This window comes from Somniosus microcephalus, chromosome 3 (genome assembly GCF_052327205.1).
Source record: "Somniosus microcephalus isolate GS21.2 chromosome 3, FLI_Smic_1.0, whole genome shotgun sequence".
Lineage (NCBI taxonomy): Eukaryota > Metazoa > Chordata > Chondrichthyes > Squaliformes > Somniosidae > Somniosus > Somniosus microcephalus.
In genome coordinates, this window is record NC_140989.1 from 63,638,162 (window position 1) to 63,664,102 (window position 25,941).

General features: G+C 45.8%; 1 protein-coding gene across 3 annotated transcripts in view; it reads right to left on the reverse strand.

The window, feature by feature from the left end:
• pkdcca (protein kinase domain containing, cytoplasmic a) overlaps positions 1-25,941 on the reverse strand; it is a 65,070-nt gene that overhangs the window by 33,153 nt on the left and 5,976 nt on the right. For 2 of the 3 annotated variants that reach the window (XR_015076564.1, XM_085980776.1), the window contains exons 2-5: positions 19,360-19,482; positions 17,214-17,485; positions 14,507-14,586; positions 4,591-4,698 (exon numbers count right to left, since the gene is read on the reverse strand). Coding sequence is in view for 2 of the 3 variants with exons in the window: in XM_085980776.1 (XP_085836902.1) it covers positions 4,591-4,698; positions 14,507-14,586; positions 17,214-17,485; positions 19,360-19,482 (583 nt within the window). In the remaining variant the exon portion in view is untranslated. The remainder of the gene's footprint in view (positions 1-4,590; positions 4,699-14,506; positions 14,587-17,213; positions 17,486-19,359; positions 19,483-25,941) is intronic. The other variant, XM_085980777.1, reaches the window with a different exon arrangement.

The following is a 25,941-nucleotide window of genomic DNA, read 5'->3' on the forward strand; positions in this document are numbered from 1 at the left end:
AAAGAAAGACACCAGTCTCGGCCTTACAAAACCACAACTACACCAGTCTCGGCCTTTCAACAAACACAAAGCATTTGGCCAGACCTTCTACTTTTTGCCCTGCGAGGGCGATGCCTTTCGCATCCATGACTGGCCCCTGCCCGCCCTGCAGCTGCTCCTCAATGGGACCCCAGTGGCTGCAGCAAGGCTGGGGGAAGGCTGCTGAGGGTCAGATGGCGAGACGCCAGATGCCCTTGGGGGTCGGCCTGCACCAGCTCTGGCCCTGGAGGGTCCGGCTGCTGACTGCTCCAACTCTGCTTGGGCGGCAGCAGTCTGTCCAGCGGTTCGTGGCAGCTGCAATGGCTGAGTGGCAGTGTCGGCTGCAGGAATGGTGCCAACCTGACTGATCGCAGGTGCTCCCTGGTCGCCTGAGACATTGGCACTCGCACGGGCCAGCACTGCAGCATGCGCAGCAAACAGCTGAAGAACAGACTGCTGGGCTGCTGCTGCGCGGCGAGTGCCCTGGCGATGCCTGGCCGATCCAGCGAGGGTGGCAGCAGTTAGTGCCCGTGTGGCCCTGGTCTGTGTCCGCATGACACCAGCCAGTGAATGAACGGCACGACTGAGCACTTGGCTAGAAGCCGCCTGTGCTGCCGCGAAGTCCTGCAGACTCCTGGCCTGTGCTGTACTGAATTGTTCCAGACTCCTGGCCTGCGCTGCACTGAATTGTTGCAGACTCCTGGCCTGTGCTGCTCCGAATTCCTGCACACTCCTTGACAGAGACTCAATGAAGTCAGGCATCCTTGCCACTGCAGCCATGAGCTCATTGTGCCTGCGCTCAGCCTGGAAGGCCATTTCCTCCAGGAGCCGCACCTCCTCTGCGCTCACCGTCGCAGGACTGGAGGCCGCACTCACCCTCTGGGGAGAAGTCCGCCGAGCTTCCCCACCCCTCCCGCGTTGCTGCAGGCCGCTGGGCCCCGGAGCTTCACTCTCCTCCGACCCTTCCCCCCGGCTCCCCTCCAGGGAAGACGTGTCCCCTTCATCGCCATGGGCTGGCGCGGCTGAGGGTGGCACTGATGGGCCGCCTTCCTCTTCCTCCTCCTCGAATTCGGAATCGCTGACAGTGGCAGCTTGAGGGCCCGCCTCCTCACCTGGCGATTCACCATCTGAAAGCAGGGAGGCACAAAAGTTGCTTTAGAGTGAGGACAGGGCGGCAGCGAGGGAGGCATGAGTGCTGCCATGCACTGCATTGGTCGGACAGTGGCAAAGGATGCTGATCTGAGGCGCAAGTGGAAAGAGGTCAAAAAGGTGACGCCCTTACCATTGGTGCCCAGAACAGGGTCGGCATCTCCACTGGCAACGGGGCCAATCAGCCGTCCTGCCATAATGCGCTCCACACGCTGGTCGAGGTCGGAGAGCTCTTTGACGTCAGGACGGCCTCCCCCGGTCTCACGTTGCTTCCTCCGGCTGTGCGCCACCTTGGCCTGCAAGAGAAAGGACGGCCTCTAAGTACAGTGTGAAGCCCTGATCTTGTCTGCACTGCCTCCCGTGGTGGACTGGCCCTGACAGTGTGAAGCCCTGATCTTGTCTGCACTGCCTCCCATGGTGGACTGGCCCTGACAGTGTGAAGCCCTGATCTTGTCTGCACTGCCTCCCATGGTGGACTGGCCCTGACAGTGTGAAGCCCTGATCTTGTCTGCACTGCCTCCCATGGTGGACTGGCCCTGACAGTGTGAAGCCCTGATCTTGTCTGCACTGCCTCCCATGGTGGACTGGCCCTGACAGTGTGAAGCCCTGATCTTGTCTGCACTGCCTCCCATGGTGGACTGGCCCTGACAGTGTGAAGCCCTGATCTTGGCTGTACTGCCTCCCATGGTCGAATAGCTTGTACAGTGTGTAAAGTGCTGAATGTGCAAGTGGTTTTCATGACAGTCCCATAGCTGCTGGATGAGGGCTGGCCCTGAGGGCTTTCAGGTCCCTTTGCCCATAAACTGAGGTGCACATGCAGGGATGAGGAGGACACTGGAAAGGGTACTCACCCTGACAACCCAAGTGAGGTCGTTGAACTTTTTCCGGCATTGCACAGGAGTCCTGGCAACCACGCTGTTGGAAGTCACCCTGTTTGAGACCTCCCTCCAGGCTTTCCGGTAGGCGCTGGGCAGCAGCCTCCTGCCACCTTCTGGGAACAGAACATGGCACCTGCGCTCCACTCCGCCAACCAGCACCCTCAGGTCACCCTCGCTGAAGCGCTGCGCTCTCTCCCTGGCCTTCTCCATAGCCCTGGGCGTTGCGCAGATGAAGCAGAAGTGGTCAGGCCTAGCTTGAGGGCTGCAGTGTGCAGGGCGTGGCAGGCAAACAAATCCACCCTCCCCCTTTAAGAGCTGACCGGCGCCAGAGTGTCTGCCGTCAATCAACAACTCTCCGCACCTGCGCTGCGCCCGGCCTCGGGGGTATCGCTCAGGACCGCCGGCTTAGCGCCTAAAGATAGTCGTGCATCACCTGTTTTAGCGCAGCAGCAACCTCTTGGGGCGATGCGACTGAATATCGGCGAAGGTGGCGCGAACTTGCGCCGGGCGCAAACTTTAGCGGCCGCCCGACTTTAGCGCCCCGAACGTGGCTATACTGAATTTCTAGGCCTATGTCCCTTTTAAAGCAACAAAAATCTACGGTAAGTAAGTAAACACCGAGTTCATACAAAGAGCAATTAAGAGGCTGTTACTGTTTTAAAAAAAGATAGCTGCATAAAGAGGCTGGCTCTGGTATTTTGTGTCCTAGATTTTCCTTTATTTCTTTATAGTTTCCTTTAAAGTGTGACACAGAAGTTGAAGTGCAACAGAGAAGTGTGGCAGACAGGAAATATGTGCTAAATCTACCATTTTTATAAAATTTAGTTATACATATATCATGTTCATTACAGTACAAAGATACACACAAGCATCTTAAAGAGATACACCTTCACAACTAGAGAATGCTTCGACTTACGACTAAAAAGAGAAACGTATTTGTTCACATTCGATTCACCAAACAACTAATAAACCAACCAAATTATTTTAAAATTTAAAAAAAATGTAACTTGAAAGCACAGCAGTTGAAAAGTCTCTGATTGATGGATACAAACTATAATTTCAGCACCAGCTGTGAGGAGCTAGAATTGGTCTCTCTTCAATTAACCTGTAAATATTCCCTGTCGTAGAACAGTATATGGATGTGAAATGTGCACGTGTCAGATTAGCACTGTATAGAAGCACTTAAACTTTATTTCAACTTTCTTATTACAGCTATTTTTTGTACCTCTTTGTTTCACACTCATAGCCTCCGCACTGCACGCCCACGCATACATATGTGCGCATGCACACACATGTGTGTACACAGGCATGCTCACACACACATGCTCACACACGTGCACACGCATTGCATTATTTCCCAGATGAAAGGGGTGAGTAAGAAATCTGCTCCCAAGCTTCTGCCATTCTTCAGGTCAAAGAAAAAACAGAAAGACTTGCATTTATATAGCACCTTTCACGACCTCAGGACGTCCCAAAGCACTTTACAGCCAATGAAGTACTTTCTTGTTTAAGTGTTGTAAGTCACTGTTGTAATGTAGGAAAATGCAGCCAACAATTTGCGCACAGCAAGGTCCCACAAGCAGAAATGAGCTAATGACCAGATAATCTGTTTTAGTGATGTTGGTTGAGGGATAAATATTGGCCAGGACACCAGGGATAACTCCTCTGCTCTTCTTCGAAATAGTGCCATGGGATCCTTTATATCCATCTGAGAGGGCAGACGGGGCCTCGATTTAATGTCTCATCTGAAAGACGGCACCTCTGACAGTGCAGCACTCCCTCAGCACTGCATGGAGCATCAGCCTAGATATTTGTGTTCCTTTCTCCAAAGTGGGACTTGAACCCACAACCTTCTGACTCAGGCAAGAATGCTACCACTGAGCCAAGGCTGAAACCCTGGAGGAGGGCAACTCACATTCTGCTTTTTCTTCCCTTGCTGTGAAGGGACAGATTCTACTCCTGGCACTTTTGATGTTCAGCAAGTTGTGGACAGCAAGCTGTTTCATGCACACACAGAAAAATGGTGCTGATCTAGTGCTGCCCCTCCCCACCTACCCCATTGAAAAGGGGCATGGAGTAACTATACCTAAATGGAAATTTCCTCTTGAAAATTGTCAGGGTGTAACATGGATTCTGACACTGAAAGAAACCAAAGTCTCAAAAGTCTCAAGCCGTTATTTGTTTTCATGGCAACAGTCAAACAAAATTACTTTACACGGACTGCTGTGTAATAAAATAAAAGTTACATTTTGCAAGCTATCCATAGCAGAGGACCAAACACATACGTAATGTACCCCACCTAAACACATGCCAGGATTAAAATATGTGGCCATTACTTTATAATTATTTTTCTTTATACACTCTGCTTTCATACAGCTCAAACCACAGACTCTTTCATCACAGTGCTTTGAACATTTGGATCAATGACACAATCTGTGATGAATCAAGTTCCCCTGCCCCCTCCATTTAACCTGATGCCCAAACAGTACGCAGCATGTTTGGAGGTTTGGCAGTCTTGCAGTTAAAGTATTTGAGGCTGTCTTACCCGAGGCTCGACTTCGAGTGACATTCTGCAGATATAAACCACTCTTGAACAGGTACAGAACATCCTCTAGCTGAGCCAGGGTCTCGTCTATCCCCCAGCGTAACTCCCCTGCAAAACAAACAATGTTTCAGTTAAATGTTTTCTTGTCTCTTTCAATCACTTGAGCACAATGTCACTTTCTCTTTACATTTTAGCTTCTCAACACGACTATGGTCAGCGCTGCTCTGAACAGTTTTCTCTTGTTCCTCTTCCGACCCCCTACATTCACACTGTTGAACTCAATACTCATTGTACTCATTGTACTGTCTGTCTAACTCTTTTATTCTTCCACAGGGCCTTAAAAACTGTGGAACGCCAGTCTTTTTCTCCTCCTACAAACCATACAATTCTCAAGCTTTTAAAATCCAAACTTAAGAGTCACTTAACCACTACTTTCTGATAGCCATTGTCTTCTCTTCTATTCTTCTCACCCTTGCACCATAGGCCTTAGCCCTTCATCTAGGCTTCTCAATTAAAAAAAAGTAGAAACCTGATGTTCAGGGCAGTGCGAATGCACAAAGGCTGCTAGGAAGCAGGTTCTCTCTGCAACTCCCCAGACAGCAAGTTCCTGATCTCAATTATGCCATTGTATGGAAGTGCCCAGCAGAATGCAGGCACATCCCCACAGGAGGGAAGAGGCAATAGATTATCAAGTCACATGCACTCCTTACTTTCTAATGTAAAATGGCATTTGACCTTATCTTCAATTTAGGTAGCGAAGGTACATGATATAGAGCAGACTACAGGAAGGGAAATAGGGGAACTAGGTAATTGCAAAAAGTACCACATATGGGCCTAGAAATTCGGTTTTGGCACAGCGAGGGCTTTAGCGCCGGAAGTTAGTGCCGGCGCTAAGTCCCCCTGCGCGCGCCAAAAATTCAGTAGCGCCGCGCCCAAACGGCTGCCGGCGCTACTGAGGGGTCTCAGCGCCTCAAAACTGGCGCCACGCGCCGCATTGCGGCGCTATTCCGGCGCTGCGGCGCCCGCTGCGGTGTGGCAGGCTCGGGAAGTGCAGGCCTCCTCCTTCCGTTAAGGAGGAGCTGCCTGCACCCGGCCGCGGCCCGCGATAATCTTTTTAAAAATGAGCCCGGCACCTCGGACAAGTGCCGGGCTTGCTTCTGTTCCGGGGGGGGGGGGGGGGGAAGTCCGGGGAGGGAGCTGCGGCCAGGCGGCCGGCGGGAAAGCGGCCGGCCGCCGCGGGGCCTTTAATGCGCCGGCGCAAAGTTCTGTAAGGCACCTCTGCCAGAACGTTGCTTGCGGCTGCCACGGGCGAGGCGGCCGCAACTCAATTTCCGAGTTCGGGCGGGTTACCATGGCAACCGGGACGCTGCGCACACCGATGACGTCATCGGTGCCGGCGCAGCGCTACCGGCCTAACGCCGATTTAGGGCCCCTGTCAATTTCTAAACTGGCCATAACTTCGGCGCTAGGCCCTCTAGCGCCTCAAAAGCGGCGCTAAGGCCAGTGAATTTCTAGGCCATGATGTTTACAGCTTTATATGATTTTTGACTAAATATATTAGTGGAATGGGAATGTCACAAACCAGAAGCTACTGTTGGAAAACACCACTACAGTTAAACTCCTTCTGCTCTGACAGTAACATCTGTAATAGCCATTTTACAATTAGCACGGTGTGGAATGTAGTTGTCTGAGCTGCATCTCCAGAATGCGTTCATTATGCTTGTTGCATAGTGGATGTGTCATTAATAAACTGAGTGCGAGATTAGCACTGTGGGCGCCATATCTATATTGTCTACTTTTTCAGAATTATGAAAATCTACAGAAAGAAGTCTAGTTCCCATCCCCCCTCTTTTCATGTTGCAGTTTGACGCCCTCTCTCAGCCAGGGTGGGGGGTGGGGGGCAGGGTGGGCTGAGCTGGCTCAACTATCATCTGGTATTCAGTCAACCAACAGGGGATGCACTTGCAGTGGCATGAGCCATTGAACGGTAGCACAGTGGTTGTATTACTGGGCTAGTAATCCAGAGGCCTGGACTAATGATCCGGAGACATGGGGCCCGATTTTGTGGCTTGTGTGGGAAATGGTCGGATTCCCCCGAATGTGGGGTTCTGACACACAAAAAAATGTCAGCCAGCTCCACGCAATTTTCCCTCAAGTGGGCAATTAATTCCCAGCATGTGAGCAGCCTTGCTAATTGTCCATTTCTAGTCAGAAAGCCCCACAGTATGATGTCATCATTCGTGGTGCTTTCAAGGTCTATAGCAAGCACTGCATCTTCTGAAGGCTTCCAAACGAACCATACAGGATGGAAGAGGAGCCTGCAGCAGCTGTGGCCAGTGCCAGACCCCGAGCTGCCTCCAAATTCGACGAAGCTTCACTGCAGGCATTATTGGATGGGGTTAGGGCCCACATGGAGGTCCTCTTCCCTAGGTCAGGCAGGAAGAGGCCTCCCACTGAGACCAAGGCTGCATGGATGCAGGTGTCAGCAGGTGTCAACTCGAATGTGCATGTAACCTTGGTATCACATCTCTAACTCCTTCCTCTACTCCCCCACAGGACCATCCAGAGCCCCCGTCTCCACTGTGGAGGAGGAAGAGGCTGTGCAGCCAGACTCCTCAGAGGAAGCTCCAACCTCTGAGGGCGCAGCGTCAGCAGAAGTAAGCGCACCCAGCACCAGCGCAGACACACTCACCTCGGGGGGACCTTCGGGACATAGAGTAGTGTTGTCACCTGGTGCTTCACAACTCACAAGTGAGCCTCAGCAGATTCTGGAGACAGGGACAGCAGTGGAGAGTCCTCGTCGGAGGGCGCAGGACTCTGCCAGCTCAGCTCAGCTGCGCTGCATGTCGACCTTCTGCCTCTGGGTCTATCCGCAAGAGAAGAGGTGATGGATCTCCATGCACAGATGCAGGAGTCTCTGGCAGGTTTTGTCTCCAGGGTCGCTGTGAGTGTGGAGCGAATGGAGGAGTCCATAGCGACCATGAGCAGAGCCTTTGTGGAGTCATTGGCGCATGAACACATCACCATGGAAAGGTTGGCAACCTCCATGGAGGAGATAACTCGCCAGGGTACGGAAAACATGGTGAGTGCTCATAAGAGAATGACATCTCTTGAGCAGCGTTGGCCATCTATTGAACAGAGAAACCAGACCTTCATGGAAGTCCTTCTGAGTAGGACTGCCAGTGCAGAAACGGGTCCCCATGGCCCCCTAAAGCGCAGCAAGGTGCTCTCGAGCCATTTCCAAGTGCTGGCCCCTTCTGGCCTGTGCAGCTTCAGGTGAGTGAGCAGCAGCCTGGTGCTCATCCTGCTGTTCCTGGTTCTGCTGCTGCCGCCTCTGCTGCTGGAGATCCTCTAATGGCAAGAAGGGAAGGAAAAAAAGGCGTCCCATGCTTCTCGTAGGTGCCTCCGCTGAGGAAGCGCTGAGTGAGGGTGGCGAGAGGGGCTTCACAGGAGATCACATTGGAGAAGTGTGTGAGGCTCCAACCTTCCACAGCTGTGCCTAAGCCTTGAAGAAGTAGCCCCAAGCCTGCAGCAACAAGGTCCTTCACCAAACAAATGCTGTCCCTTTAAATCGCAGCTTTCCCGAATGACCTGCAGCTGACAGCAAGCAAGCCGGCAAGCTTCACGCCAGGTTTCATCAGCGGGGTTCCCCGCAGGCGTGTTTAGCATGGGGAACCCCACAAAATCGCAACGGCCCCTGAAAATCGGCTCAAACATGGAAATAAGTGGTAATTAGTGTTCCGACGGCCAGTCCCGCCAGCGGCGGGCGGGACTGAATCGGGTCGCGGAGAAACGGCAGTCCGAAAGTCGGACGGGGCGGGGAATCAGGCCGGGGGGGGTGGTGGTGACCCGCTTTTTCGCCGATTTTCGGCCCCCGGCCGCATGAAAAGCCGCCCGACGGCTGCCAGAAAATCGGGGCCATGAGTTCAAATCCCACCACGGCAGCTGGGGAATTTAAATTCAGTTAATTAAATAAATCTGGAATGAAAAGCTAGTATCAGTAATGGTGACCATGAAACTATCAGTGTGTCGTAAAAACCCATCTGGTTTACTAATGTGCTATAGGGAAGGGAACCTGCCGTCCTTACCTGGTCTGGCCTATATGTGACTCCAGGCCCACAGCAATGTGGTTGACTCTTAACTGCCCTCTGAAATGGCCTAGCCAACCACTCAGTTGTAAAAACAATAAGAATAAAACCGGACAGACCACTCGGCATCAACATCAGTACCGGCTACGGACACGACAACGGTACACCCAGACCAGCTGACCCTGCAAAGTCCTCCTCACCAACATCTGGGGACTTGTGCCAAAATTGGGAGCGCTGTCCCACAGACTAGTCTGACAGAATCATACATTTCTGCCAATGTCCCAAACTCCTCCATCACCAACCCCAGGTGGAGTGGGCCTTTGGCGTAGCGGTAGCATCCCCGCCGCTGGGCCAGAAGGCGTAGGGTTTCGAACCCCGCTCCAGACAGTCCCGGCAAGTGGAGTCGGAGCTCCGGCTCTAAATTCTGGGTTGACATCCAGTGGGATACTTGCGTCCGTGCCCACCATAGGACTAACCACCCTAATGGCTGGTGCGAAGATGGTTACGGTCACGGAAGGAGTGTTAATCGCGGCCAGAAATCCTTCCACCACTTCATACAGTTCCCCAAAGGGAACAGTGTGAAGACACGTACGGCGACGACCAACCCCGGGTATGTCCTGTCCCACCGGCAGGACAGATCCACTAGGGGTGGCGGCACAGTGGTATACAGTCGAGAGGGAGTGGCCCTGGGAGTCCTCAACATTGACTCCGAACCCCATGAAGTCTCATGGCATCAGATCAAACATGCGCAAGGAAACCTCCTGCTGATTACCACCTACCGCCCTCCCTCAGCTGATGAATCAGTACTCCTCCATGTTGAACACCACTTGGAAGAAATACTGAGAGTAGCAAAGGCACAGAATGTATTTTGGGTGGGGGACTTCAATGTCAATCACCAAGAGTGGCTCGGTAGCACCACTACTGCCAGAGCTGGCTGATTCCTGAGAGACATAGCTGCCAGTCTGGACCTGCAACAGATGGTGAGAGAACCAACAGGAGGGAAAAACCTACTTGACCTCGTCCTCACCAACCTACCTGTCGCAGATACATCTGCCCATGACAGCATTGGTAGCAGTGACCACCGCACAGTCATTGTGGAGACAAAGTCCCGTCTTCACACTGAGGACACCCACCATTGTGTTATGTGGCACTACCACTGTGCTAAATTGGATAGATTCAGAACAGATCAAGCAGCTCAAAACTGGGCATCCATGAGGCACTGTGGGCCATCAGCAGCAGCAGAATTGTATTCCAGCACAATCTGTAACCTCATGGCCTGGCATATCCCTCACTCTACCATTACCATCAAGCCAGGGGACCAACCCTGGTTCAATAAGGAGTGCAGAAGAGCATGCCAGGAGCAGCACCAGGTGTATCTAAATATGTGGTGCCAACATGGGGAAGCTGCAACACAGGACTACATGCATGCTAAAATGCGGAAGTAGTATGCTATAGATAGAGTTAAATGATCTCACAATCAACGGATCAGATCAAAGCTCTGTAGTCCTGCCACATCCAGCCGTGAATTGTGGTGGACCATTAAACAACTAATGGGAGGGGGAGGCTCCATGAATGTCCCCATCCTCAATGATGGTGGAGCCCAGCACGTGGGTGCAAAAGACAAAGCTGAAACATTTGCAACCATCTTCAGCCAAAAGTGCCGAGTGGGTGAACCATATTGGCCTCCTCCTGAGGTCCCCACCACCACCGAAGCCAGTCTTCAGCCAATTCGATTCACTCCATGTGATATCAAGAAACAGCTGAGCATACTGGATACAGCAAAGGCTGCGGGCCCTGACAACATCCCGACTGTCGTGCTGAAGACTTGTGCTTCAGAATTGGCGTGCCTCTAGCCAAGCTCTTCTGGTACAGCTATAACACTGGCATCTATCTGACAATGTGGAAAACTGCCCAGGTATGTCCTGTCCACAAAAAGCAGGACAAATCCAATCCGGCCAATTACCGCCCCATCAGTCTACTCTCAATCATCAGCAAAGTGATGAAAGGTGTTGTCGACAGTGCTATCAAGCGGCACTTACTCACCAATAACCTATCACTGATGCCCAGTTTGGGTTTTGCCAAGACCACTCAGCTCCAGACCCCATTACAGCCTTGGTCCAAACATGGACAAAGGAGCTGAATTACAGAGGTGAGGTGAGAGTGACTGCCCTTGACATCAAGACAGCATTTGACCGAGTGTGACATCAATGAGCCCTAGTAAAACTGAAGTCAATGAGAATCGGGGGAAAACTCTCCACTGGCTGGAGTCATACCTAGCACAAAGAAAGATGGCTGTGGTGGTTGGAGGTCAATCATCACAGCCCCAGGACATCACTGCAGGAGTTCCTCAGGGCAGTGTCCTGGGCCCAACCATCTTCAGCTGCTTCATCAACAACCTTCCCTCCATCATAAGGTCAGAAGTGGGGATGTTCGCTGATGACTGCACAGTGTTCAGTGCCATTCGCAACTCCTCAGATAATGAAGCAGTCCATGCCCGCGTGCAGCAAGACCTGTACGACATTCAGGCTTGGGCTGATAAGTGGCAGGTAACATCGCGCCACACAAGTGACAGGCAATGACTATCTCCAACAAGTGAGAGTCTAACCACCACCCCTTGACATTCAACGGCATTACCATCGCCGAATCCCCCACTGTCAATATCCTTGGGGTCACCATTGACCAGAAACTTAACTGGACCAGCCACATAAATACTGTGCCAACAAGAGCAGGTCAGGGCTGGGCATTCTGCGATGAGTGTCTAACCTCCTGACTCCCCAAAGCCTCTACACGATGCACTGCAGCAACTCGCCAAGGCTTCTTTGGCAGCACCTCCCAAACCTGTGACCTCTACCACCTAGAAGGATAAGGGCAGCAGGCGCATGGGAACACCACCACCTCCAAGTTCCCCTCCAAGTCACACACCATCCTGACTTGGAGGTATATCGCCGTTCCTTCATCATCGCTGGTCAAAATCCTGGAACTCCTTCCCTAACAGCACCATGGGAGGCAGCTCACCACCACCTTCTCGAGGGCAATTGGGGATGGGCAATAAATGCTGGCCTTGCCAGTGACGCCCACGTCCCATGAACGAATAAAAAAAATACAGCATCCTTCTTCCTCACCCCCATAATGGTACATCCCACGGTTCTCCATCTCGAAACCTGGCTGAGACCAATGTGATTACTTTCATTAGACCCAAGTACCAGCGTGTGTGCCAGTGGAAGGAGTGACTTAATCTTTCCTTTTTGCTGTGGCATCACACAGCAGGAGGTCAGGACATTAGTGACAAGATGCATTTATGACTACATTGTGAAGAATGAAACAAGTTTGCACCTGTTTTGCTGTAAGCAAGTATTGTTTGAAATACCAAGGAACTGATAAGTACTAGAAAGACTATATCTAATCCACAGGATCCATTTACTGAACGGACCATTTCCAAAGGAGTTTATACAGGTAGAAAGTTGCATATTTTTGTTATATAATCACTTTGGAGCTAAAAACAATGTTGAATGAGAATAAATAGCTGTAGATAAGTTTTATTTTATCATCTAATTAAAACAGGACCCAAACTTTATAGATTGGTAAAGCCCATAGCTCTCACCTACAATGTGTTAAAAGGGTAGGATTTAGATTAGTACTTGGGACAGGAGTTTGGGTTTTTGTAAAACTTACAAACCAGCCTATTTTGTGAGCTTGGTAACCCTTGCTCTTCTTAGTAATGCTATTTAATGTTGGATGAGACAATTAAAGTGGAACAGGTGAGTGGTTTGGTGAAACTATTCAATTTTATAAAACTTTTTTCTGCAACAATTTAAACCCAGCTGCAGCATAACATAAAAAAGCAGGCGTGATTTACTGATCTGTCTATATAACCAATACAAAAATCTACAAAGGGTTCGACCCGAAACGTTGACTCTGTTTCTCTCTCCTCAATGCGACCTGACCTGCTGAGTGTTTCCAACATGTTCTGTTGTTATTTCAAAAATCTAATTATTTACAATAACTTTCTCCACTTGTCCAATCCCTTGCTGTTTCTTCTGTTTGTATGTAACCCTGTAGTACATGCAAATTCCTTTCAGCTATAAATGGAAGACCTAGTTTGTTCCTGGAGCACAACATGTACAGCACTGGGATTGATCCACCGCCTAATCCCCTAGTTGGATACTTAGAAAGAGGTACGAGTCTCAAATTCTGTTTTTGTCTTTGCTTTCACATAAAGACAAGACAAACAATAAAACACAACGGGAGCAGTGTTTTGTACAGTGTTTTCTGTGAGGACAGTCTTCCTTATTCCAATACATCTCTCATATTGCAGGCTACACTATCCTCTTAATTGCATAAAGTTGCTGCTGAAGGCAATTATGAAGATAGTGCTCTCTGAAATGTGAAAGATGGAATTTATTAAATAAACAGTAAAATATCCATTGAAATGGTTGGAGGTTCAATCACTCATCACAATTCCTAGTTTGTTCTTTCTGTAAAGAAATGTTAGGAAAACCACAAAAAACAATGAAGCACTTTAATTTCCAAGTGACTATATTTCTCTACTTGGTTAATTCTGCTGCCCATACAGACCTGTGAAGACTCCCGGTCTCAATCCCTCAAATCGGGTTTCTGCCCCTCCCACACTACTGAAACAGTCCCAACCAAAGACATGAATAACATTCTCTGTCAGACAGCCATTGCTTTTCGCCTCTGATACAAAGTATGTCCTCACTGGCATAAGTTAACCACTGGTCTCCATTGCCTCAAAATTAAAATTCTCAGTCTTATGTTTAAACCCCTCCATGGACTCACTCCTGCCTATTTATGGAACCTCCTCCAGCCCTACAACTCTACTTCCATCCCTGAGTTCTCTGCTCCTCTGTATCCAGCCTCCTGTGCACGCCCCCTCCCTCTGCCCCACCATTGGTAACCATGCCCCACACTCTGGAATTACCCCCCCTAACCTCTTCACCACTGCACTAACCTCACCTCCTTTAAGACCCTCCTTAAAATGCATTTCTATGCCCAAACTTTTGGTCTCCCTTCCTAATCTCTCCTAATCGCTCCAGGGACTTGAGCACATAAAGTTAGGCTGACACTCCAGTGCAGTGCTGATGGAGTGCTGCACTGTCGGAGGTGCCGTCTTTCAGATGAGACATTAAACCAAGGCCACTCTCTCAGGTGGACGTAAAAGATCCCATGGCACTATTTCGAAGAAGAGCAGGGGAGTTATTCCTGGTGTCCTGGCCAATATTTATCCCTCAACCAACATCACTAAAAACAGATTATCTGGTCATTATCACATTGCTGTTAGTGGGAGCTTGCTGTGCGCAAATTGACTGCCGTGTTTCCCACATTACAACAGTGACTCCACTTCAAAAGTACTTCATTGACTGTAAAGCGCTTTGAGACGTCCGGTGGTCGTGAAAGGCTCTATATAAATGCAAGTCTTTCTTTCTTTCTTGCTTATGGCTCAATGCCCATTTTTTCCTTATGCCTCTGTGAAGCACCTTGGAACATTTTTTTCTACATTAAAGACAAATCAAAACAACATTCATGGCAATAAGTGGTTTGTTTTTGTGCATAGAAATATATTCAGTTAAACGGTTCATATGATTAAGTGTAAATCAATTAAACATATCTAATATAGTTGACTGTTTTGTCAGGATTGGGAAGGCCAATGTGGTTATAAGTACCCTAGTTACTTACAGCTTTCATCCTACTCTATTGCAATAACAGAATTCGGGTGCCATACTTGTCAAACTATTTCTAAAATTACATAATGTAAACTGAAACTTTCAGACAGAATGAAGCCAGTTGTAATAAACATTTCAATTTCATACCTGTAGCATTCACTACAGTATCCAGTAGTGACCGTAGAGTTGATGGGGCACTGTGTGGCAAGAGATAAGTAAAGAAGAACCTGCAACAGGAGAAAGTATTGAGCTGCGTTAGGCATATTTTTAATAGGTAAGAGATTTATCATTTTTCTTCCACTCCCACTTCTGATTCTTACACCCCATTAACAGGATATCAATTTTAGCTAAAAGTTAGGGTTTAGGCTTGGTCACAGATGTGAGCTTAGATTCATTGGGGGTGAAATTCAACTTCGGCAGCGGCACAAAATTGGTGGTATGAAGTCAATGGAAAATCAGGCCAATCCACTATGGCCTGTTTTGGGCTCCCACCGAAGTTGAATTTCGCCCTCATTATTTTACTGAGCATCCCCGTTAAGCTTATTCAAAAGATACCCTGCTAATGTTATTTTAGAAATAAGTGCAGTTAAAATTGGTCTTAGGTGAAACCACAGAACGGGCGATAGCGAATCAGCAGCCTGTTTTACAAACCGCCCAATTTTCTTTTCTGTTGCAGTCACTCGGGCGGGGTGCAAAATGGGCGGTCGATTCGCTATCACTCGTTTCACACTATCGCCAAAGAGCAATTTCATCTCCAATGTTTTCTATTATTTTTGAACTTTATTAAATTACAGAAGTTAGCAAAGCTGAGAGTATCCTGTCCCTGCTGTGTTTCACAAGAGCATATGCAGGAGAATGAACTAGGATATAGATTTTCAACCTGCCGCCCGAGTGTGACACTGGCATTGTGGGTCAGCCACTGTAATAGAAGCCGCTCGATTTCAATTTCCAATGAAATTAATGGAAATTAAAAATTGGGTGCTTTCTATAATGGGCGACCGATCCACACTGCCAATTTTACGTGCAGCAGGTCAGAGATTTTTTTGTGGGCCCAGGAAGCACTCTGCTCCTCCTGGCCCCACCAAACAAATTAAAAGTTTCCTGAGCAATTTTGTGAGCGGCCTCCAGCAGTCTCTTTAAGGACCATTGGTTAGGCTGCAGAACGCCTGAAAGAATCCGGCAGAGCGTGTGTGTGAGACAACGTGTACACTTCGCCCGTTTGTACCTGAAAAATGCAGTCAGGGTTCGACAACCAGCGTGAGACACCGATTTGGGTATTTAAGCAGCATTCCATTCATTCCAGGTGGGTGGGCTGCTTGCCCATTTACAGGCCTGCCTGAAAATTGTATCCGATCATGACGTCCCTCTGATTTCCAATTGTCGGCCGCCCGTTTTTCAAGCGAGAAATGGGCAGGCGGGTGGGAGTTGAAAATCGGCGCCATGATGACATAGTGTGCAGTAAGCATAGTCAAACAACAAACAGCAAATAAAGCAAGGGTTAGTCTTTAAACTGGGCTTCAGCACAGTCCAGTTCATTTGGACTTAGCAGATGCTTTCGCACTGTGCAAGGATTTCAAAGGAAAAATTAAAAAGGAAAAAGACTTGCATTTATACATTGCCTTTCACGACCTCAGGATGCCCCAACGTGCTTTACAACCAATTAAGTACTTTAGAACTGTAGTCACTGTTGTAATGTAGGGAACACAGTAAGGAATTTGCGCACAGAAAGCTCCCACAGACAGCGATGAAGTAAATGACCAGGTCATCTGCTTTAGGTGTTGGTTGAGGGATAAATATTGGCCAGGACACTGGGAGAGCTCCCCTGCTCTTTTTCAAATCTTTTACGTCCATCTGAGAGGGCAGACGGTGCTCGGTTTTAACATCTCATCCAAATGGTGGCAACCCCAACAATGCAACACTCCCTCAGTACTGCACTGAAGTGTCAGCCTAGCTTATGTGCTCAAGTCTCTGGCACTGTCACCCATTTATGAGAGAGGCCAGGGATAACAGCAAATCACATACAGCTGTTCATTACAGTGTAACACAGCATCTTCAGTTAGTCAGTAGGTAAATTAGTGTTTATTGGACTTACATACACTTTTATTTCTCTCAAACTGTTCAGAAATGTTGCACAGAGAGATGTGACCTTTGAGCAATATTATCAATTTTGAAAACAGAAACCATTCTCAATTCCCCCTTCAAACTCACCATGTGCCTAATCCCGTTTTGTGACAATGCAAGAAAGTGAGAACAACTGACAGCAGTTTCTATGGTAGAAAACGTACATGTCCATGTTCTACATATCACATGCGAGTTCAACTCATGTCATGTGCATTGAAATTCTACACACACATCCCACAGAATCTTGTTCCGGTTTTTGTTCTGTAACATCCCAACTTGTATATCTGCCTCATAGCAGTGCTCATGTTAGTGGCTAAATGCTATTTTGTGCAGAGTGCATGCTTCTGAAAAGAATTAAATGGAGCAAACTGCACCTATCTGTAAAGATTAGTATGAATTGGTGCTCGCATATGACCATTTTTTTGTTGTTGTCTGGATTGTGACTGAACTGTGTTAAAACATTGGGATCATTGCAAACTCTCTCACTATTCATTGCTTTTCTTCTCTTGTCATAATAAACACCGAGTGCATATCAGACTGTATCGTGTTTGGACATATTATCCCTTCTGAGAACCACAGAACGAAGTCAATTACACAAGATCTTTACAAAGTGGAATGCAGTTTCAAAGCAATTTTGCATAGCGATGAAACTGACAAATAGTCAGTTTCTGACAATGGCAGTGGTTGCAATCTGAGCTCTACTGACACGTTCAGCAGTGAAAGAAGCAATTACCTATATGCATTGTAGAGATTCCGCTTCTCGTTCATGCTTTGACATCTACCCTCCAAGGAGCAGGTTAAGGTGAAATTTCGGGCAGGAAACTCCATAAAACAATCACTGTTGCTTGAGCAGGGTGTTTCATTGATGCTGGCATCATCCAAGTCCGTCACTTTTAATTCACCATCAACGATAACAAATTGGCGAGGACGAAAGTCCAGCAATGTCACTGAGCCAAGAGGAGAATGGGCCAAATAGTGTAATAAACGTATCAAACTCAAACATATCTGCAATGAAAATAGCACAAGGTACACTTCATACAATTTGCTTCAGTTTTTTTTTTAAACTCGAAAGACAGAGCTCAGTAAAATATAGCTTCACTTGTTCTCCGTTAATAATATATACAGGGTAGGGAGTTCCATTGAAATTGGCTGCATATAAAGAATAACTTGCTAACATGCTAACACAGCTGGTCCTACATCTTAGACTTAATGAGCCTTCAGGTACCTATACATTCAGTTTTAGTTTCCCTTTGTTCCTATAAACAATGCCTCTTGCTGGAATGCAGTTCCCCATGCCACTGCACAGTGGAAGCATAGTCCAGAAAGAGGCACTGTCTGGAGAACCAGTCTGCATCTCACCCAAGTGACTACTCTTTAATTGTCAATAGGCTATTCAACCATGTAGGACATACAGCCGAGTCTGATTCTGTCCTCGCTTGAAGTCCATACGTCTACATTGGGCAGTGATCAAAAGCAAGAAGTCTGACTGATTTCCTCTCTCCCTAACCCAGGAGCCCCAACCTTTGCCCTGACTAAGATTAGTTAACTCTGCACAGGCTGAGAATTGGACCGGAGACTTACTGCTCTGTAATATTACTGTACCAAGCTGTGCATTTACATCACACTTTTATATAATTTGGCATCTTCAAACACTAATTGAAATATGGCACAGCAACAGAGGAAAGTTCACGATGTTTACATTACACACAGGAACAGAAACATCTTAGCGAATTTAAGACAGTGGTGCAATTTCAGGTATCTGAGCCCTTTGATTTATTTAGTACCTTGTAATTCATTTTACTTAACATTTCCTGGGAAACAAAATAATACATTAAAGAAGGAATAGGCCATTGTATGGTTTTACATTTACCTACTTTGGAAAGAAACCCAGAAAATCCACTCTAACCTAGTAAGAGGGAGCTCTTCAATTTTTGTTAGAAATATTAGTAAATGAATGGAAAATGCAGGGTAGTCTGCAATCTATAACATCAGAGCACTGGAATGCTGAATAAAACGGCTACACATTTGCTTCTGAGGTCTTCAGGAGGCCAAATTTCGCTGGTCTCACAGAAAGAAGCCTTCTGGGGGTGGCAGATAAAGAAAATTCACAAGCACCAGCTGAAGCTTCCTGTACCAGTGAAGGGTGCCTCCCAGAAGGGTAACTAATGTCTGTATGCTGGACGGACTTACCATCCTGACTGAGAACACAGGAGACTTATGTTGGGGAGAAAGAGAAAAAAAAAGGTTCATTTTTTAAAAAAAGAAAGCAAATTAAATTTACTTTTGTTTTTCCTGAAAATTCCCAAAACGCTCATTTGAAAATGAAACAGATTAGGCAGAGTAAAAGAAATGAATATGAGAGATGTTATTCATGTTAAATACAAAATGAAATGTGTAACATATACATGTCTCTTCCCAAAGTGACTGTTGTGTTTGAGGCTGGTCCCTTTCTGGGGGCTTTTCCACAACGTTCGAGGCTCTACACCTCTGACAAGAGGAAGTTCAGTAATTACAAGCATGTATCACAAAGATACATTAAGAAAGATATAGAAAAGCATTTATTTTATTTTAAATGTTGCGCTAATTGGAATGTTAAACCCAAGAATGCTAAACAAAAAGAGAGAAGAGAGATTATCTCATTGCGCTTAATCAGATAAAAAATCAGCTTGGTTTGACTAACAGGCTCGTGACTAATTCGAAGATTTTAAAAGACTACCTTGTTTACCAAGCAAGATTTAAAATTCCAGTGAAAAAAAATTGTTTAGGAAACAAAATTCTTTTGTGGCTGAGACCTTTTCTTTCCATGCTTTGCAGCATGTTTTCTTACCCCGCCCCCCACCTCCTTCCCGCTCAAAGCTCCAGAGACCCTCATTACTTACTCGGAATCTCTCCTCCCATGAGGTCTGTAGAAGCTGAATCATCTCTAATGGAGACCCAAGCTCTGTGATAGTGGTCAATGTGTCTGCGATGTCATCGCTGTCCTGGTAACAATAACCATACAGCTGCAGGAAGGGATCAATCGGGAGGAAAAAAACACAAGAAAAGCAGCATGTTAAGCTGTTTAATCAAAGTTGATCTATAGAAGAAAACAGACAGGTACTGGTGATATTGCTGGGATATAATTATTGATTAGCAAAACATGGTATCTGGGGCTTTTTACATAGAATTAACAGCACAGAAACAGGCCCTTTAGTCCAACTGGTCTATGCCGGCGTTTATGCTCCACATGAGCCTGCTCCCACCTTACTTCATCTAACCCTATCAGCATAACCTTCTATTCCTTTCTGCCTGATGTGTTTATCTAGCTTACCCTTAAATGCATCTATGCTATTTGCCTCAACCACTCCTTGTGGTAGTGAGTTCCACATTCTAACCACTCTCTGGGTAAAAAAGTTTCTCCTGAATTCCTATTGGATTTATCAGTGACTATCTTAGATTTATGGCCCCTAGTTTTGGATTCCCCCACAAGTGGAAATATTTTCTCTACGTCTACCTTATCAAACCCTTTCATCTTGTTTGTCAATTTTCTCCCCATCTCTCCTGAAAGTACAAATCATGGATAGTGTCAGCCCTCTAATACCTCGCTCAAGTGACCATTCTTCATGTGTGACCTCAGGCAATGCATGTTGGTAGGGCTATTCAATTATGTAGGGTGTCGTACCCAAGCCCAGCTGACCACACCTGCATAGTTTCTAGCAGGAGTCACTGGGTAATGATCACAAGTAGGAACTCTAGCTAACTTTCCTCTCCGTAAACTAGGAGAACTGAGGCTAACTTGCACCTAAATTGCTGCCCTAATTAAGATCAGTCAATTTAGCACAGAATCACAGAATCACAGAAACCCCACAGTGCAGATAGAGGTCATTTCGGCCCATCGAGCCTGCACCGACACATATCCCACCCGATCCCCGTAACCCCTACACCATCACATATCCCACCCTATCCCCGTAACCCCACGTATTTAATCCCCCTAACACTAAGGGTCAATTTATCATAGCCAATCAACCTAACCCGCACATCTTTGGACTGGGAATTGAATTTGAGAATTCTGGTCTGTATGGCTTAGTACCACATCAGGTGTTGGAAACTGGAACCTGCTTGCTAATGTGTTTATATCATAAAGTGCTGATAAATGTGAGCATTTTTCATTGCAGTAAAAACAGATGTTAATGAAACCAAATGTCTTAATTAAATTGAAGTGGTAGTACTGGATTCCTTGGAAATACTGGTACTTTATATAGTCTCACGATTAAATTTATTTGTTGCCTTATGACATGTCCCATCACATTAGTAACGAAACCTTTAAAGGTAGGAAAATAATTTGTCATCAGATCAAAGGATTTTTCACTTCCAAAACATAGGGGTCGAGTTTAACTGTTCCTGCCGGGTGGGAAAGGAACAGCGGCAATCAATGGAAAGGACAATCAGATGGGCTGTAAAATGGGCGGGAACAGTTAAACTCAACCCCATGTAATCTTAATGTTGCTCTTTAACTGTTTCATGAATTCAGTTGCTTCATAAAAAATTAGAATCAGAAACTATTAACAATCTCAGACAAATTATTTTGAGCGATGGTCAGTTTTAAGTTTATCAAATTGAGGGTATTTTCCCCACTGTTTACACCTAGCATCAGTGTCAAGTATGGGGTCAAATTATAGCATGGTTACATGCAGAGTAAAACTTCCTCTACTCGACCCCAACAATGTGCCTTTACCCCAATCTCAGAACTGCTTACTTCATCAGTGTGACACTTCCATTATCAACACCAGTTTCCTTGCAGTATCTCAGATACTAAATTGGCAACTTGATTGTTAGTAAGGGCAATTTGTGCGTTTCACGCACAGCCTGTGCACCACCCAACCCCCAATCATTGTCATTTCCTAAAGTTTGGGATTGTTACTGTAGAATTGTACACAATTTATCTTAGTGTTTCCAAATGTTCACATTTGTGGTAAATTCTACAGAAGACCGTACATATTTAGGGGGAAAAAAGCATTTTAATCAAATGTTTCAAACATGCTACAAAAATAGTCCATTAGCATCAATACACAGTCTGTCAGAACCAAATAGATAAGTGAATTGATTAAAAAAGATATAAAGTAAGATTGTGAAGGACTTGAGCTCTGCCTGTAACCCGTGTATAAAACAAGATTGTAATCTAATAAAACGACCTCAAATTATTAAAGAACAAAAGCAGTTTGAGGAAATTGTTTTAGCTGACATTTCACAAATCTCTTATTTTACAACCAACAATTTAATTTTCCCCCCATTATGTATATCCTTGTGACCTTCCCTGCACTAACTGAAATTTATTTTTAAGACAAAACACCCCTTTTTACAGAAGTCATTTTCAGCCTGACTGCTGAGATTCCAGCTTGTTCACTGCTTGCTGCCTATTGATAATCATTTTAAAACAGAATATTTTTTATAATCAGTTCAGAATTTTACCCACCTTCACATACAACAAAGAAAGTTACACTTTGCAGGCAGCAGTTCTTTTTAAAAATGAATTTGCACCTCTTCAAGTCACTCCTGATTGTTTCTGAAAACAGTATCTAATCATATTTGAATAAGGAAATGACCTATAGAATCAAAGTTACTGAATTTACATGGTGCTGTTAAACCTCCCTATTGTAACGTGGTTTGTATTTTTTATTTCTAGGATAAATTGTCCACCTATGTTTCTAATAAAGGAAACCAGAATCTTGTAGGTTTTTATATGTATGACAATCTCAGTGCAATCTGTCACAGCCGTAGTCTCTCAAAAGTCCTTCATTCTTCTAAATAATAGTGACACCGCTGCCCCTTCCTCTGAAAAAAAAGGAAAGGTTAGCCTGCCACACAAAGCTTGACAAGCTCATTGGGATGAAACACAAAGTGAGGACCTTATTAAGCTGTCATCAGCAAGTTAACAGCATGCAAGCAGCAGCCCCTCATGAATGAATATGCAAGAAAAATGGGCCCTGTTTTGTTGTGTGAAGTGAATAGCAAACAGAATCACTGGGGAGAGAATCCCAGTGCGATTCAGAAGTGCTCTTGTGCCTGTCTCCAGTGAGGCTTTAACTCAAAGTGAGAGTTTTTCCTTTTATTGCACTCTATAGAGCTGTGGCATTTCCCTGAATTTCTGTGAGCATACGTTTTTATCCTGCAAGAACACATGGAGTTCACTGGGAAAGCCTTAAAAAGGGGTTGGGTCATGCGGGTGAAGTATCTTGCAAAATGCTTTACTCTGTAAATGGCAAAATGCATAGTGACACAATCAGTGGCAACAATTGTATATGTTGCTGTTCATTTTATTTATCTCTGTTTTTATTTAAAAAGTATTGGAGTTCTCCTCAAATCTCAGTGGGTAAATAAGATTATATAAGGCATTGGTACATCCACACTTAGGGTCTACCCATCTGGTGATATGTATTGCTTTATAGAGGGTATAGAGAAGGGCAACAAGGATAAACTTCATTCTTTTAGATTAGAGAGCTTGGGGATAGGATATAGATTTTTTAAAGTTATGATAGAATAAGATGTAGTAGAACTGGGTAAGATGTTCAAAATAGATTGTGATAGGACTAAAGGACATGCCTAGAAAATATGTAGACAAGATGTCAGATTAGATGCCTGGAAGTATTTCTTTTCTCAAAGGGTTGACGCTCTAATGAACAGGTTACTTATGGATATGGTAAGTAAGAACATGCTGCTGTCCTTGAAAAATTCTTGATGGTGAAGAACGCTGGGGCATATCAGGGGTGTGTCAGTTGCATTTGCTCAGTGATGCATCATGGGTAACCATGGACACCTTGCACTTGCTTGATTAACTTATGGAGTTGATAAGAATTTCCTATAGTTCTTTTCTAAAATTGGTCACAGAATTTGTTCTTCTTTTCCTCCCTTCCCCATATTACCAATTGTTGGGGAAGGCATTGCATGAGGTTGCATCATGAAGGAAAGGATTGCGAATTGATTGTCCTGATGAATTTTCTTACCCTACAGAAGTGCACTGCATGGTGTATATGGACCAGAGAAGGTGCAATTTAATTCACTGAGTTAGTTGATCTCAGCCAGTGAGATGCTACAATTGGCCTCTGCACCCCTAAGTTGGAGAAGAAGAAAGCTAGCCAGATTTTCTGCTCCTGATTCTAGCCAGTGAGCCCTGCTAGAAAGTGTGCCTGTGTGGATGAGATCAAGTTCAATTATGATGCTCTCTTCTGTCAAGCAGCCTGCTGACATTCACTGTCTAGGCTTAGACTTGCAGAATGGCCACATGGGTGCGGTGCTGGAGGGCCAATAGCGCCTTCCTAACCATACTTCAGCACGAGTCTGTATCTTCGACAGATGAGACGAGAAATGTGGAGGAAACATAAAGATTGAAAAAGCTAATGCTACGCTGGAGATAGTACATGCTGCACCATGAGCGTTAAGGGCTCCACTGCCACTGTTGGTGCACTGCAAATGGTTGACTTCTTTGAAGCTCTTCGTGAACAGGAGGGATATCTCAAGTCATTGCCTCTCCAGTCAGCCTGAGCCTCCTTGGGTACTGCTCCTTGACATGCCCAGATACCTGCCTCTGTTGTAGTGTATCAACTGCCTGGGATAATACCTGCAATGAGTCATATTCCCTTTTTTAAATCATTCTCAGGATGTGGGCGTGCTGGCAAGGCTGGCATTTATTACCCATTCCTAGTTGTCCTGAGAAGTTGGTGGTGGGCCTTCTTGAACTGCTGCAGTCTATTCTTTGTAGCAGACCACTTCAGGGGGAAATTATGAGTCAACCATATCAGTGTGGGACTAGACTCCCACACAGGCCAGATCAGGAAAGGGCATCAGGTTTCCTTCCCTAAGGAACATTAGTGAACCAGTTGGGTTTTTATGACAATCCAATAGCTTCATGATCACTTGTACTGATATCAGCTTTTTATTTCCAGATTTTTTTTTTCAAAACTGAATTCAAATTCTTAAACTGCCATGGTGGGATTTGAAGCCCTTCTGCCCAATCCTCCTATGCCAGAGTGATATATCTGCCATTGGCTGCTACACTCAGGCTCTGGGGCAAAAAACTTTCCCATACTATTCACTTATGTGACTGATGAGCTCACTAACTCCAGCTCTGACCTTGAATAAAATGCTCACTTTTTGGTTTGATTCCACAGCTGCAGAATGCTGCACAAATTTGCCATTGATGATTTTTACCAGGTCCTTAATAAGAAAAACATATGACTTTTGTTATTACATTTCCCTAGCCTTTTAAATTCATATTAGCACCAAATATGCTAAATAATACGTTGATGCTTTTTTCCTAACATTTACATCACTCTTGTGTATTTTTTTCATTAAAATTACTGAAGTTGGGAATTGAGGCAAGACGAACTTTGAGTGTTCTTTGGAAATTTGAACTGAATTGAAACAAATCCTAGGATAGAATTTCAATTTCATTTAGATTGGATTCCAGGAGACCAGGATCATGAGCCAGCCATATGCATTTACACGAGTAATTCCTGATAGGACCATTTTTTTCTGCTTTTAAGAGCCTGTTGCTGGGATAAGAGAGCTGGAGTTAGCAGCGTAAATGCTGAGAGCTGGTTTATGAACACAGGTCTCCTAGATTCTGAACAGTGCCAATATGAATGTGGTAAGTCAAAGTGATGTGAGATAGCCTCCTGGAGAGAATCTCACACCTCAGGATAAGTGTGCCTGGTAATCTTCTGAGTTATACTGCACACTTGCATTGATGAGGAAACAAAACCACTTTGCATCAATGCATGTAGCAATGTAAATGAAGCTTTGAAATAGCTGTCTTCCCCATTCTGTGCCTTGCTCTATCTGTCTCCAGTTCTCGTTTTCATTTTCTTTCTTCCCCTTTATCCCAATTTCCCTCTCTCACACACAGAAAAACATAAGGAATAAAAAGGACTTCTCAGTCCATCGGGCTCACTCCACCCTCACAATCCGATGTGACCATGATTTTTCAGTTTTTTCTTACTTCAAACCTATACACGTCAACTATGTGGAAGTGATCCAATTACCTTTTCAATATTTCCATCAGTCAGCAACTCTCAGCCGACAAAAATGTATTTCTCTGAACTGAATTGTATTACTCCTCCTGGTTTTTCTCTGCCTTACACACACAATCTGTGGTAGTCATAACAGGCACTCTTTGCCCCATATCATTACAAAGGGGTCTGGCACAAAACAAAAGAATAATTAAGCTCACATAAGCTTCCCTCCAAATCTTCTATCCCCAAACACCAGTGACACACACACACAGTCTGTCCTCAGTGGAGCTCCCTTCAGTGCTGATCAGAGAAACTAGTAAGAAACCAGCTGCCGCATACACTCCTTTCCTCGGCACCTCGGCAGCCACTTTAATACGTGTTATATACTACGACTGCGGTTTTATTTCGCGGGAGTAGCTGAGTTATCACGAGTTAATAATTAACCATTAGATCCGCATAACAGACCAAATCTGC